Below are 16,487 nucleotides of genomic sequence, written 5' to 3'. Positions count from 1 at the left end.
ATGACTCTCTCAGTGAAGAATTTTCTCCTCACCTCAAGCCTAAATTTCCCCTGGCGCAGCTTGAGGCTGTGTCCTCTTGTTCTGGTGCTGGCCACCTGAGAGAAGAGAGCAACCTCCTCCTGGCCACAACCTCCCCTCAGGTAGTTGTAGACAGCAATAAGGTCTCCCCTGAGCCTCCTCTTCTCCAGGCTAACCAATCCCAGCTCCCTCAGCCTCTCCTTGTAGGGCTGTGCTCAAGGCCTCTCCCCAGCCTCGTCACCCTTCTCTGGACACACTCAAGCATCTCAATGTCCCTCCTAAACTGGGGGGGCCCAGAACTGAACACAGTACTCAAGGTGTGGTCTAACCAGTGCAGAGTACGGGGGCAGAATGACCTCCCTGCTCCTGCTGACCACACCATTCCTGATGCAGGCCAGGATGCCACTGGCTCTCTTGGCCACCTGGGCACACTGCTGGCTCATGTTCAGGCGGGTATCGATCAGCACCCCCAGATCCCTTTCTGTTTGGCTGCTCTCCAGCCACTCCGACCCCACAGGGGTTCTGGAAGTTTTGAGTTAAAAACTGATTGTGTACGACACGTGTTCAAAGCATATGCATATAAGTAAATTTTTCCACTTATTCTATTTAAATGGCAACTGAATCAGGTGGAGGCACTTTGCTGCTGAAACCAGGTATCTCCTGAAGAAGACAAACTACATATGTACAGGTGCCAATACAGTATCTTATGAATTTCAGATATCCAGTAGGTTTTGTTTTTTATCACGCTTTTCTGAACTGTAAGGGATTGTGTTTGTTAACTTGAGAGAGAACAATAAACCCTGTGAGAAAAGTCTCCCTGGCAGTTTGATATGTTTTATCATAATAAGGGGGGGGGGGGGGGGGGGGGGGGGGGGGCAAGGTTGGGCTCAAAAAGTTTTAAATGGTTCATTTTCCTACCACATTCACTCATGGAGTCATAGAATTGCTTTGGTTGGAAAAGATCATCAATTCCAACCATCAACCTAGCACCATGGTCATTAAACAGCATCCTGAAGTTCCAAGTCTACATGTTTCTTGAACACCTGCAGGGATGATGACTCCATCACCTTCCTGAGTAATCTATTCAAATGTCTGACCACTCTTTCAGGAAAGGATTTTTTCATGATATCCATTATAAACCTTCCCTGGCACAATTTCAAGCCTGTCAGAGGTGATAGAGATGAGACTGACCTCTACCTCACTATTACCTCCTTTAAGGGAGTTGTAGAGAGCAATGAGGTCTCCCCTCAGCCTCTTCTTCTCCAGACCAAGCAATCTCAGTTCCCTCAGCTACTCCTCATTAAACTTGTTCTCTAGACCCTTCACCAGCTCTACTGCCCTTATCTGAATACACTCCAGCAACTCAGCGTCCTCCTTGTAGCGAAGGGACCAAAGCATTCTGTAAGCATTGACAAAAACTTTCTTTTAAAATCTGATTTTTCTCTTCATTCTCACCTCTCTCTTAATAGACATCACCAGCATGCATAAAACATTCCTCTTAAACAGAAATATCCACAAAGCATACCTGTCAGAGGGTAACTGTGCCTCGGCAAGTTTAACTATGGTAGGAAATATATCCATGTTACTTGTTGGCTCATCGATAGAAGCACCAGCCTGGATCACTCCAGACCAACGAAGAAGTCCTGGCACACGAATACCTCCTTCCCAGTTCATTGATTTTCCACCTAAAAAATGGAAGTTTTGTTTGCTAAGAAATCAATTTCTTCTTAGAAATATACTATGCCCGAGGTCCAATTTCCAAATAGGAAACATTCTGTTTAGTTTGAATCTTTTCACTAAATGCATTTATCTACTTTTTATTTGCACGTTGCAGGAATCATCACACAGGATTTTGTTGTGGTAATGTCCTAAATAGCTATGGGAAGGAAAAACAGGAATCCAGAATGGAGGCATGCCCAGATGTCTGTGCTATGAACCCAGACAAGATGCATGATATTTTATTAATAACAGGATTTAATGGCTTTACCTAAAAGAAAGTACTAAGTATGCTACTGATTTACCCAATTTAATGCATTAGGAAGTAACTTGCTACAAGACTGTTTGCCTTTTAGAGCAGTTTTAAAAATGTATTGGTGTCACTGCATTAAATCAAATTCCATTCAGGCTAGAAAATGTTTGGCTACCTCTTCTAAAACTCAGGAATGAGATGCATGGTTTATTTTTGTTTACAGACTTGTAAAATGAGGGGGAGAAAAGGCTTTTAAAACCAGAAATCTAAATAAAATGTAGGTTAGAATCATAGAATCAACCAGGTTGGAAGAGACCTCCAAGATCATCCAGTTTAACCAGGTTTACCTTTACAAAGTTGTTATCACAGTATCACAGTGTTGGAGAACACGTTGGGTGGAGTGCTATGGGAAGATGACTCTTTGTTCACCAATATGGTTAGATGGTCAAATCCCCTTTATTTCCGTGATACAGTGACTTATATGCGTTCTAGCAAGAGGCATGCTCAGATTAAGATTGGTTACAGTCACAGGGTCCAGAGTTACATGTAAGGTGTGCATAGGTTAACTTATCACAACATTCTAAGGGTCAGCCTCTCAGACTACCCACTCCAGCCCCTTGGTTATCTAGTCTCTGCCCACTGCAGCTGTGTGTGGGGTGCTCAGTTGTTTACATCTCGATTTCCTAGCCTCACGGGGAACCAAGGACGTTCTCAGCGCAAGTTACCCATGTTTATGACTTTATGTCCTCGACTGGTGAGAAATTCTTCCACATCACAGTATCACCAAGGTTGGAAGAGACCTCATAGATCATCAAGTCCAACCCTTTACCACAGAGCTCAAGGCTAGACCATGGCACCAAGTGCCACGTCCAATCCTGCCTTGAACAGCTCCAGGGATGGCGACTCCACCACCTCCCCGGGCAGCCCAGTTAATTGGTGAGGTTTAAAATATCTTTCACCTAGGAAAAGGAAGTGTTTACCCAACAGAATGCTTGATGAGCAGTTGTTAATACTGTTGGATAAGGAAGAGTGTAGATGTCAATAGAACGTGTGTCTCTTACATAGAAAAGATGACTCTATCCATATATAACAGCCACTAGGATCTTAAAAGTTTGGTGTGGATTATGTACTACCTAGCAGGACAGTGTCAAGATTAATATCCTGCCTGAGCTACGACTCACAGAAAATTGTGTTGAGTAGCAGCAGTTGAATCTGAATAAAAACACAAGAAAAGTATAAGAATGTAAAATTACAGATATCCTCAAGTTCTTTTCAGGGATCAGCTATGCTGGGGAGATGATCTAGCTCATGAGCCAGATCTCAGTTCTGTTCACACGTATCACAGCAGCTTCTTGACTCGGCGTGGTACTGACAGGCAGAAAACTTTAAGAGCTGATCTATGCCATAGGTAACTTTAAGTGCAAGGTCACTTTTATTTCTGTATACATGTTTGAATCTAGTAATGGTGCTAGCTAGATGGGATTGTTTAAACAAATTCTCCTTTAACTGCTGCCTCCTGTGTAATCTGAAGACAGCGTAATTTCAAGGTAAGTGGTGAATTCCACTCCTAGATGTTACAAATCTCAAAATTAGGTACTGCATGGCTTTCACAGATCCCAGGTTCACAGCACAGTTTTATTGAATCACTACAGAACAGGACACACAGTCTTAATAGTTCAGGGTCTGACTCAGTAGTTTTGTATTGTGCTTTGCCTTGACAGCACTGAAACAGGGAAAAGGTAACAAGTGAGTAGTTTGTATACATGCCATGCTCTAGGCAGCCTAACTATCTATTATTTTTGTTCTCTTTAATTCTTTTTAGAATGGTTTTTAAAACAGCATAAAGCACCCTAGGTTGTATTTGCATGCTTAGCTATCCATGCTTTCAGTGTTAGATTGAACAATAGCCTACATTCACCTTTCCTGAAATATCTGCAGGAGCAGGTAAAGTACAGACATAACTCTGCAGTCATCCACAACACGATATCAGATTTCCATTTTAACCTCATTTCAGATCTTAGTTGAAATAATCTCTTTTTTCTTTCCCTCTGGTTTTTAACTGACTGCTATTACCTAACTCTGGGGACAGAGCTTTTACAAAGGATGACATATAAAGGGGAACTCTGTGGTATATCATTATTAATATTTTCAATGATAGATGATGAATGCTATTTAAAATAACTTTCTTGCAGTATTTTTATCATACCTATATTGCCCTTTCCTTCCTTCCTTTTTACAGTCATAGAAAAGAAAATGTAACAAGAAATTAGGGACCAAAAAGAAAATCATCAGTTAAGACTGATGAAATAATCTTAGAATGATAGAATCAAGCAGGTTGGAAGAGACCTCCAAGATCAGCCAGGCCAACCTAGCACCTAGCCCTAGCCAGTCAACTAGACCATGGCACTAAGTGCCTCATCCAGGCTTTTCTTGAACACCTCCAGGGATGGTGACTCCACCACCTCCCTAGGCAGCCACAATCACTTTTTTTTTTTTTAATGAAGTATTAAAGGGAAGAAGGCACAGTAAGAGTTTGCAAGACAAAAGAAAGCTAGAGAAATTATAAACCATTTTCCATCCTTTATGCTAAATCAGTAGGGAAAAACAGTATCAAACTTCAAGATGTTCAGTGAAAATTGCAACTGTCCCATTTCAAGATAGTAAAAGAAAGCACCATGACTTTATGGTCAAATGATGTAGGCTATGCTAAGAATTCAGAAGGACTCAAAGTAGAATTTCGTCTTGACATGATGAAGATTCATATAATTAGTGCTAAAATTCTTTGTAGAATCTAAATTGTTGGGATTCACATTTAAAATCAAGGCCATACTATCTAAGATTAATAGGAGATATTCTTAGAGATCTTCTTTATTTACTACAAAGCTTCTGCATCTTCCTCCAAGGATTTTGATCCTGATAATTGTCAGGAAAAAAGGCACTGGAACGAGAGACCATGATTTTGATCCATCACTTCAATATTTCTATCTAATCACTCCTAAAAAAGGATACTGAAGATACAAATCAGACTGTGTATGACAGCAACCAGTTTAATGCTGTGTTATGTCTGGTTTCTAATTTCAAAAGTTGGAGAAATTTACAGTGACTGTTCCACAGTCAAAATCCAGAGTAATAAAACCTTCAAGTCAGTAATTTCCTCTTTCTGCATTCAGGCTTGCAGCACAAGCCTAACTCTCCAAACTCCTCTTAAATTTTATTATTGGTGCTCATTTGGCTGGATATCAAGACAAATTAGTGAGTTCGAGTTGTGGAGATCTGTTGAGAGCTTTTGATTTTAGGGCAGAGCCAATTATTGCTGAGCACACTGCTCCAGCCCTGACAAGAGGGTTAAGTGGCTTGATTCATATTCACACTCATGCTCCGCTCATATACAAGAAGATAAGTACTGTCTAGCAGAGACAGGGAGAAAGGATGTGCATGTGTTCCAGTTTTGTAAACTATTCATCAGGTGAAGTAAATTCCCAGTATGTGCACACATGAGGAAGTGCTGTGTCCAGTTCTGGGCTCCTCGATTCAAGAGAGATGTTGAGGTGCTGGAACGTGTCCAGAGAATGGCAACAAGGCTGGTGAGGGGCCTGGAACACAAACCCTATGAGGAGAGGCTGAGGGAGCTGGGAGTGTTTAGCCTGGAGAAGAGGAGGAGGCTCAGGGGGTACCTCACTGCTGTCTACAACTACCTGAAGGGAGGTTGTAGCCAGGTGGGGAGTGGCCTCTTCTGCCAGACAACCAGCAACAGAACGAGGGGACACAGTCCAAAGTTGTGCCAGGGGAAATACAGGCTGGTTGTTAGGAGGAAGTTGTTGTCAGAGAGAGTGATTGGCATTGGAATGGGCTGCCCAGGGAGGTGGTGGAGTCACCATCCCTGGAGGTGTTCAAGCAAAGCCTGGCTGAGGCACTTAGTGCCATGGTCTAGTTGACTGGCTAGGGCTGGGTGCTAGGTTGGCCTGGATGATCTTGGAGGTCTCTTCCAACCTGGTTGATTCTATGATTCTAAGTGGCATCAGGACCTCTTTTAGGCACATTGCTGTATCAGTGTCTGAGACTTAGGACTTCATGGGTCTGCTTTTCATTAAATCTGCCAGAGATGTTCAGACCTCAAGTACTGTCATACTTCACTTGACTTTGCAAACAAACAGTTTTTTTTTCCTGCAGAGCCAACTCCTTTCTGTGTAGTTTTTCAAACGACCCAGGTGCTTATGCAGTGCTGTGACCTGCAGCTTCTAATGCAAGTAGAGAACAAAGGATGTGTTGGAAAAGGATGGCAAAAGATTATATAGACTTTCAGGAAGATTAATTAGCCTCATCTAGGGTAGGATGTCCCTGCCCATGGCAGGGGGGTTGGAACTAGATGATCCTTGTGGTCCCTTCCAACCCTGACTGATTCTATGATTCTATGAAAATATTACTAAATCCTTACGTATGAAAATTGCTAATTATATAATGAACTGGTCACTTCCACTTCTGCTCCTTTGGAAAGGATGATATGGAGATTGAGAAAGTGAAAGATAAAGCAGAATATACTGTATTTCAAAATGGTAAAAGTATATTCAACTGATTGCATGGGTCATTTAATTTATTTGTATTTTATTAAGAATGCCATCCATACAATGATAATTTGTTTTGCTTATTTAGTGACTCTTTTCCACCCCACAGTATATTGTAAGACTTGCCAGCATAGTGTAGATGTTAAGTGCAAACCACACTATTTATTTTAAAACCAAGAAGTCCCATGACTCCTCAAGCAACCCTGTCTATCAGATGGTTTATTAATTCCACTAACATCTATTTCAAATTATTCTCTACTCTGCAAGCATGAGCTAAAAAAAAAATAATTGAAAAAAACCTTTATTTAATCCAAGGTCCTCAGGAAGGCTTTTTCTCCTGAGTATTTGTCTTTTCTTCCCTCCTCATCATTTATCCTGTATCTTATGTCTGGCATCGGAGAAGGCAAATATTTTCTAGAGCTTCTAAAACACCTCAGGCTGTGCCTACAGCTACAGATATGTAACCATATGGTTCCTTGATTACTTTCCTTAATTACTTAAATCACTATGTAAGGCCTATGTGCTAACTTTCACTCTGGTGCTAGCCCAAGGGGATCCATCTGATAGTTTGCAACCTTATGACTTCGGTGTTGCGCTTGTATGGTGTTTCCTTCCCAGCTCACTTAGAACATAAGGGTAATTTCCCAGACACCTACTGACTAAAACCAGTGGCTTTTTCTCACTCAAAAAACTCACTGGTAACTGCTTACAGTATTTGCTTAACTTTCTTCCTTTTTGCAGTTCTGCAGACCATATAAAACTGGGAGGAGTTGCTGGTCTGCTGATGCTTGTACTGCAACTATATTTTCTGATTTATAAGAATCATTAGAAAATGTTTACCTTTATAAATGCCATTGTAGCCTCCGTGGACTTCTCCAGAACTGGAGATTTCTTCAATATGAGCCCCTTGGTCAGACGTAAAGTATACAAGAGTTTTATGGCTCAGACTGTATTTCTCTAGGGCATTGAGCACTTGTCCTGAAAATAAAGCAAGCAAAAGATACAAAAATAACAACTTCAGTATCTTTAAGTGCCTTTTTATTATCCTTGGGACATACAAATATTTTTTTTTCTTTTCAAGATGCCTTTCCACACAAACATCATACATAGTGACTGGCACCATGCAACATACAGTAGTGGACAATTGCACAAAGCTCGTTGCAATCAGGGCCATGGTTCAACTGCTGCAGGTTTCTTGAGGTATAACATGAGAAGATTTGTGCACATCAGAGAAAAGGGCTGATCCACAGAGATACAGTGACCTTTGGAAGCAGTTGCTCTCAATCAAGGAAACCCCTTAGCAAGAAGCTTCAAACACTTGGGAATGTCTGAAAGAATCTCAGCATGCAGAATAGAGCTGATAGTTTGGGGGAAAAGTGTTGCTGCTTAGCAACCTAAGCTCAATGTTAGCGTTTGAATAAGACATTCTATTAAAAAAGAGAGCCTCTGGAGCACTGTTTTCATTATCAATCCTACTAATTAGTCTCTGGTGTCACATCATATAAGAACAGACATCAACTACACTCAAAATGTGCAAGGTAATACACACATGCACATGTTTAAAAGAGGAACATAGATATGCTCTGTAGCTCTAAGGTACAATGGACTCAGGTTTCATGTTCACAAAGAGCTTCTCATGCTACCTCAGCACTGTGGACTGCCGTACAGAAATCACGTTCAAACCTATTTAGACTGACTTCTTTAAACAGGGTTTCTACATGAATGAGAGTGAAGCTGCTCTTGTAACTTCCTCCAGTGAATTTTTTACTGATTAGGAATATAAGATTATTCATTCTGGAAACTGACCAAACTACGAGAATATACTTCTTCACATCTGCCTGCAAATGAGCTTTAAACTTGTTCTTTCAGGATCTCAGAGTATATAAAGATAGTTCTGTCTTCAAATGAGCTTTAAACTTGTTCTTTCAGGACCTCAGAGTATATAAAGATAGTTCTGTCTTCACAACCATTTTATCTTTATTCTTTTTTATTTAAACATCCAAGAATGATCCAATTTGAATGTCAACTTTGATTGCTTACCTGTCCACTAAAAATTAATGCATAAGCTGATGCCTCATTAGGGTGTCAAAGAGAATGAGAAAGGAATACTGAAACAGAGAGCCTTTTTTTAATGATTTTCAGATCATCACTTCTGTTGCTATGCTCTCTTTCTAGATAAGAAGTAGTTAAATTACTGATAGTACTCTTGCTTTAAATGTTACAGCATTCTAAAACAGCCTTCTTAAAAAGGCTGACTGTTTTAATTTCTCATCAGCTCAAATGACTGGAACATGACCTGCTCCAGGTGAACTCGCTTTAGCAGTGGGTTTTGGATGATCTCCAATTTCTACCACTCTGTGATTCTGTGAACAAGGGAACACCAGCAGGTTAAATAAGCGATACCTGTTGAACTTATTTGTAAACTAGGAGAAAAGAAGACGTGTAAGAGTAGGGGGAATTAGTTTATGTAAATTTTGAAACCCTGTGGGAGTTGAAATTTCCCAACAGAGCTGAGGAAAATCTGTTACTAAGGCTGACATTTTAAAGTTGGTGGGTTGAGAGAAAATTATGTGGATCCATCCATCTGACAAGCCAAGCAGCAGGTGGATTTGGTGCCAGAGGAGACAGCTCCCCATTGGCTTCTGAGACTGTTAGGAAGATGTACTTGCAAGGCAGGCAATGATGATAAAAAGTGGAGTCAAGCTAAGACATTATCACAGTATTACAGTATCATCAGGGTTGGAAGAGACCTCACAGATCATCAAGTCCAACCTTTTACCACAGAGCTCAATGCTATTCAGCCACAAGACCTCTAGAGTTCCCTTCCAACCTTCATCAACCTATGATTTTATAATAATAAATGAGACTGCTTTTGGTTTTGGGTGATTTGTTTTGCTGGTTTGTTGGGCCATGGGGTTTTGTTTTGTTTTGTCTTGTTTTGTTGGTTTGGTTTTTGTGTTGTTTGTTTGTTTTTTTAACAAGAATGTGTACCCTGACTTGGCTTGGAAAAACAAATTATATTCAGATAGACTTATGTTACACAGTTCAGAAAAAAAATCACCCCAAAATGCATAGAAAATCCAAAGCCTGTTGAACTCAGTAGAAAAATACACATTTCATTCCTTTGGACTATTACACACCAAGAAGATTGGCCAGATTAAGATTAATCAGCAAGTAATAAGAATTACAATTTACTTTGGCCACAATATTTTTCAGTGCAGATGGATTAACAGTGGTAATTAAACCAATAATCTTGTCAGAGAAAGGCAATCACAACCCACTTGTAGAAATGAAGCAAACTTCAATTTCTATTTTCATTTTGAATATTGACACTTTCTAGAATGAGAACTATAAGTGAGCAATAAAGTGTGTGTTAACAGGAGATAAGTCACATTAAAGTGCATTTGAATGATGTGCCTAATGTTAACACAAGCAATACATCCACTTATTAGCATTTACATCAGTATTAGCATTTCTAATAATGCATTGTGGATCTTGCTGAAAGAGATCTCACATGCAATACTATGCCAGTTTTGGAAGCATATGCTATAAAGTAGGCAAAATACATATGTACTGTTTTCTTACACCATTATTACTATTACTTACTATTATTGTTATGTCATCCACTCTTATTACTTCTGCAAATTTCACAGTAACTTTAGAATTAAGTGCAAATCAATGTATACATATTGTAGGCAACATAAATTAATGAAGAAAGAGGAGTTTCACCTAGCCTACTTAAGTAGCCTTTGGAGAAGTGTCACAACCCCAAGAAGGCCTTTTTTATCTGCTGATTAAAAAAGAACAGGCAACAAGCTCAAAGTTAAGTGTCCTCCTATTAGACATCAAGGACAGAAAGAAGAATCCTACCCAAAGTGATAGCCATGCAACCACATGTGCAACACACTTTGAGTGTGATGAGCAGGTAAATGATATCTGAGTAAGAAAAGATGGTAAAACTGTATTGCTTCACCTTAAATTGTGAGAGTATTGCAAGTCATGCACTCTGGAATTAAAAGAATGGGCTTTAGCTGGCTCAGTATCCTCTTTAAATGCCACTGCTGGTTGAAGAAAGCAATACAAATTTTAGAAGACTTTTTGGATGTAAAGAGTTCATTCAGAATACGAAGCTGCAATATGAAGCTGGTGGTCTCTTCTCCCAGGCAACCAGCAACAGAACAAGGGGACACGGTCTCAAGTTGTGCTGGGGGAAGTATAGGCTGGATGTTAGGAGGAAGTTCTTCACAGAGAGAGTGATTGGCATTGGAATGGGCTGCCCAGGGAGGTGGTGGAGTCATCGTCCCTGGAGGTGTTCAAGAAAAGCCTGGATGAAGTATTTAGTGCCATGGTCTGGTTGACTGGCTGAAGCTGGGTGCTAGGTTGGACTGGATGATCTTGGAGGTCTCTTCCAACCTGCTTGATTCTATGATTCTGTGATTTCTATGAAATAAGCCTGGGAAAACTATAGCTCTGTTCAAGCAGCAATAGCTTGGTATCCCTAGCATGGGAGTCATCAATAAAAATGGAAGGATTCTTGACTGAAAAGACTCACTTGAAAGCCATGTTCTAAAAAATTAACAGCTGCACTGATCTCTGTGGATGATACCACTTACATTTCTTCTGATTAGAACAGAACAGATTTGGAACATTTCTGAACAACAAAATCAATCCAGCGCTGAAGGAGCTGCATAATTTCTGAAGCTATTTAGCAACCAGAATTTCAGATCAAGCTTCTCTCATTATTATTGCCATGCTAGGAAAGTATGCACCTTCAGATCAAGTTTCTCTCATTATTATTGCCATGCTAGGAAAGTATGCACCACTGCAGGTGATTAATATTGTAACAGATAAAGGCAATGTAATATTGGATACTTTCATTTCATTTGTATTTTTTAAGAGTCAGAATAGGTTAAGGACAACATTAAGATGTTACTTTTTTTAATCAGCACATCAGCGTTCCAAAAAGTAACTAAATATGTCTTCCAAAATATACAGGGGAGTGCTCTCTACATACTGCTCTCCATTCCCTCTTCAAGTTGTGTTAAATTATAAAGAGTTGTTTCATTCTTAAAGAGAAAATGCCAGTTTAAATGGAGAGAGAGCCACGTAAAAGAGACAAGAGCAACTGACTGCTCTTTGGAAGGCAACTGGAAGTGCCATGTCACTGTTCACCTTCTCTAACATAGCATGAAGGAGAGCTGAACCAGACTGACTAATGCTGAATGCAATTTGTAGGGCTTTGAATTATGTAAAACTCCTCCTGTACTCATCTACATTATGGTATAGGGTTTATTAACAAATGACTATTCACCTGAAAACAAGGTACAAACACTGAAAAACAATAATGTACTTACAAACAGGTTAGTGATTTGGAACATTTGTCAAAGGTTCAGGCAAGCAAGCATATGAACAAATGCACTTGCTTTGTAAATTAGCCTACTGTCATTTGAAATCAGTAGGACAGAAATGTTATCAGCATTCATTTGAAATCATTTAGACTCTTGCTGAAATGATGAATAGAAGCTCTAGAATGCAGAGCACCTCTGTGTAATCCAGGTATTAGGGGAAAAATAGTGTCTCTGTGAGGAAAAGTTTAAAGCAGTTTCTCAGATTAGAAGAAACAACAGGATTCAGAAGGAGGGGTAAGGATGGGTCTCAGGACAAGACAGTTGATGCTACAGTGAATTCCTGTCCAGCAGACTGTGGTATCCAGCTCTGCGGTACCCAAAAGGTTACAGCAATTTTGAGACAGTTATTAGGCAAGGAGTGATTTGGAAAGATTGGCCATCACATCTCTGCCTAGAAGATGCATTTAATTTTTTTTTTCTTGTTTGGTTGTTGGGTTGGTTTGGTTTGGTTGCCTCTTTTAATCATTATTTTTAGCTTTTGTATATTCCAGGTTATAAATATGCAATTTTTGTGTGTGTGGTATGCCCAGAGCCATCCGGTTTCCCCTGGATAAATATGTAAAGCAGTTTGTCTTGCAGTGGGGAAGTAATTAGCACTTTCAGTTCTAGTCATTGAGCACAATACTTGAGGTAAAAATAGAAAATAATAAAACCATTGAGGGCAACACAAGAAGTGGCTGTGCATATGGTGAACAGTACATAAGCTCTGCACGCATCTTCTTTAACATTCAAAGCTAGAACACAGTCACTGCAAAGTGGAAGTATTTGGACAAAGCAACAGATTAATGTTACAGCACATTATCTATCCAGTCAACAGAACACATCCTCATAAGAAGATGAAGGATTCTGCATAGGGGAGCACCTCAAAAGTGACTACTAGTTGTTACAACTGTTTGACTATAATAGAAAATAAATAGCTAATGCCAAAATGTACAATAAGTCCTGCAAGAAGAAAGTGGACTATCAATTCTGTGGAAAGTCTTATCCTATTGTGCTACCACTAAAAGAGCCCATGCAATGAAGTCTTCTCCAAAGGACAAAGCTGGAGTCTCAAGTGTGCTAATTTCCCACTATGAGAAGTTAGTGGGATCTTCAATGTCAACAGGATATTCTGCTGAACAAGTATCATAGAATCATAGAATCAAGCAGGTTGGAAGAGACCTCCAAGAGCATCCAGTCCAACCTAGCACCCAGCCCTAGCCAGTCAGCTAGACCATGGCACTAAGTGCCTCATCCAGGCTTTTCTTCAACACCTCCAGGGACAATGACTCCACCACCTCCCTGGGCAGCCCATTCCAATGCCAATCACTCTCTCTGGCAACAACTTCCTCCTCACATCCAGCCTATACTTCCCCCAGCACAACTTGAGACTGTGTCCAAAAAGCACATCTATATTAAGATTTAAATTTGTCTCAGGACTGCATATTTAAAGTAAATCAAATCATGGACATAGATTTCTGTTTGCATGGGAAAGCCCCATTGGATTTCATGACCCAGATTTCTTTAAAGATTAAACTAAACTCGAGGATGGACTCTGGGAATGCACTTAAGGCATAGGTACTACTGATGGGCATTCAGTAAATGGGACCACAAATGTCCGGTCTCTGATGGTCTGATGATAGGTTCTCTCCAGATTGGAAGATAGCTCAGACCCACCAATATTGGCAGTTCAAAGCAGGGTAGGATTAATGAATTCTGTGCTAAAAGTCTGGTGCTAGGACAGTCAAGCTTCACTTGTGTATACTGTAGCTCTATAGAGAAAGGGATTTATGAACAGTGTACACATCTACAACTGACAGAGTTGCTATAAACATTTGTTAAAGGCATTGAAGCAAAAGAAGCATTTTTAGTGCAGCTCATCTATCTTAAGGTAAATTAATTTGGGGGGGAAAATGAATTCTTTTTACAACGAGGTAAGATGAATCAATCACCCCAGATTTAACTACCTATAACTACCACTCATATTAGTAGTTGTTAGGTCCAGACAGTCTGTACAACATCAAGAACTTCTGTTTGGATTCCTCTGGTCTCAGGATGAAACAAATATAAGTGCTCAGAGCACAGTCTTCAAAAAAAAACAAATGGGCAACTTTGGTGTGGAGTCAGTTGAGCTTTCAGTGTGACTTTACCTTAGTTTGGATTTGGATTGAAATTTAATTGTAACCTTGTAATTGGCTTGTAACTGTTCATACAGTCTTCTAAGTATAAAGTGTCTTTCAGACCCTCAGGATAAATTTTCAGCATAGTGCACAGCAGATTAGATATGCACTGCTTAGCAGCTATGAATAAATCAACCAAATTTTGACTTATAATTATGCACAAGATATTTTTTTTTTCCTGGAGAGAAATCTCCTATTTTCTTATTCATATAGGGTACAAATTATTTGGTAAACATGCAAGTTGGAATGATACTTCATATATATATATATATATATATATATATATATAACTAAGTAAATGCAGATAATGAAGCACAGAGTTAAGATGTGGTTATACAAGTTGTGAGGACCTCTAAGTATAGCTGCAGTATAGACAATGCAGGATGGAAAGGTTATCATATTTACACCCAAAAAAAAAGGTCAAAAGCATAATTATTCAATGCCTACCTCCTTATTAGTATTTAAATTAGCTAATAAATATATTGGTTGACCTTCACTTTTAGACCTTATATTTGGGGAATATAAGGCTATGTATTTCTAATGTAAATCTCAATTTTTAGCCTGCTTAAAATGCTGAAATATGAGAGCTGGTCACACAGTTTTAGGGGGGGGTCTATTGCATTTGCATTTTGCATGACAGCTGTGATAACTGTTTTGGTGAATATGCATCTCTACACACATCTGAGAACAAGATGCTGTTTCACATGTACAACTAAGATGCATAATGCAAACCAAACAGTCTGCTTCTCCACTTTGAGCCCTCACATGTTTTCTTCTGAACTTTGGAAGGAGTTTCTTTAGGTAGGACCTAGCTAAACTGTAATGACAACTGAAAGATGCTATTCTCTTTTGAATTACACTCAGCTGAAGTTAATACTTTGATCATTCCGACACACACTGATGATGACTGATTCAGTGGAGTGATAAAATAAACTCTTCTCTATATATTCAAAGGTTTAAACATTTATTAATGCCAGACTCAATTTTAAGCTGAATATGTATATGCTCTTAGATCCAGAAGCATAATGCCAGCATTATACCAGATGAAAGTATGAAGAATTATGAAGAATTTAAAACAGGGCAAGTAATTTAACCCCACATTTTAATCCTCTGCACTCTTCCAAAAGCATTAGTCAGTGTATTTGTTTAATTTTTATAACTTCTATTAACTAAAAATGGAACTATGATAAAATTGATTTACATTAGAGCCTGAGCATTTCAGTAGCCAAACATTTTAATCTTTGCTGAATTTGGGAGCAGGTTTTAAACATTTGCTATGGGGTATGTATCATGCACTTAAGAGGGGTTTTATCAAGAATGTATTTGATCCCAGGTAATTAAGCATGTAATTGCAACTGTTTTCTTCAATCTGTACAGGGATTTCTGCACTTAAGTTCCTGTCCCTGGCAATCATAAAGAATTTATATATGTGTATATATGTATATATATATGTTGCAAGTGCAAAGAAACCCTGTTATTCATGCCTCTGACTGCTGAAATGTAACTGGACAAGCAAACTGGCTTGTTCAGGCACCTGGTGTCGGGTCTACAGCCATGGGAAATTGTGTTGTTATTCATGCATCCGACTGCTCCCTTTGAAGGGAACCTGCCCTGTAGCAAAACTGATTTGTTGGTGTGTCTGGTGTTGGATTTGTAGCATCCTAATTGTCATCCCTATTACAAGAGAATTCCAGGCAAAGGTTTGAAACATCCACATTCCACATGAACAGTCATAGAATCACCTCAACATCTCTATTGAATTGAGGGGCCCAGAACTGGACACAGTACTCAAGGTGTGGCCTGACCAGTGCTTTTTCTTTCTCTGTCCTGGAAATTGCCCTGTTCATTTCTGCTTCCCTCTGCTCTAATATCTGACCTCTAATCTCAGCTAACAGCTGACAATGTGAGTTTTGCTGGCTTTTGTTCTGGAGAAAGAGGAGGGTAGCTCTGAGCCCCTTCTGGGCAGTTTCTTTGTCCAGGGAGTAGTTTAGATTTCTGTATTAATTCTGATTTGTATATAATTGTAAATACTTGTAGATATTGTCTATAGATGCTTGTAAATTTAGCTTTGCTGTAAATATAGCTTCATCTTGCTTCCAAACCGGCTGACCTAGGCTGGTAAATTTAGATAGTGTAGGGGAGAGTGTGTGTGAAGTTCCTAACCTATGTCAGTTTGCTTCTTTCTTTGGGGGTTTTTCTTTGTTTTTTCACATTCTAGCACAAGTCAGAAAAGGAACCAAGATCAATTTCTAACCCACAAATATCTCACCCACTGAGAAAATGGCAGCAGTACTTTAAAAGCATGTAAACCACAGTACCTCAGGGACAAGTTAATCACACATTTAGGCAAACTAAGTGTGATATTATAGAT

The 16,487-nt window shown here is 39.4% G+C and overlaps 1 protein-coding gene across 4 annotated transcripts in view; it reads right to left on the bottom strand.

The window, feature by feature from the left end:
• The window catches only part of STS (steroid sulfatase), a 92,587-nt gene that overhangs the window by 26,652 nt on the left and 49,448 nt on the right, over window positions 1-16,487 (bottom strand). For all 4 annotated transcript variants that reach the window (XM_064143028.1, XM_064143029.1, XM_064143030.1 and 1 more), the window contains 2 exons: window positions 7,390-7,527; window positions 1,544-1,703 (listed from right to left, as the gene is read on the bottom strand). In XM_064143028.1, coding sequence (XP_063999098.1) covers window positions 1,544-1,703; window positions 7,390-7,527 — 298 coding nt within the window. The remainder of the gene's footprint in view (window positions 1-1,543; window positions 1,704-7,389; window positions 7,528-16,487) is intronic.

The sequence above is a fragment of the Pogoniulus pusillus genome, chromosome 5 (assembly GCF_015220805.1).
Source record: "Pogoniulus pusillus isolate bPogPus1 chromosome 5, bPogPus1.pri, whole genome shotgun sequence".
Classification (NCBI taxonomy): Eukaryota; Metazoa; Chordata; class Aves; order Piciformes; family Lybiidae; genus Pogoniulus; species Pogoniulus pusillus.
This window is presented reverse-complemented; position numbering and strand designations above follow the sequence as displayed.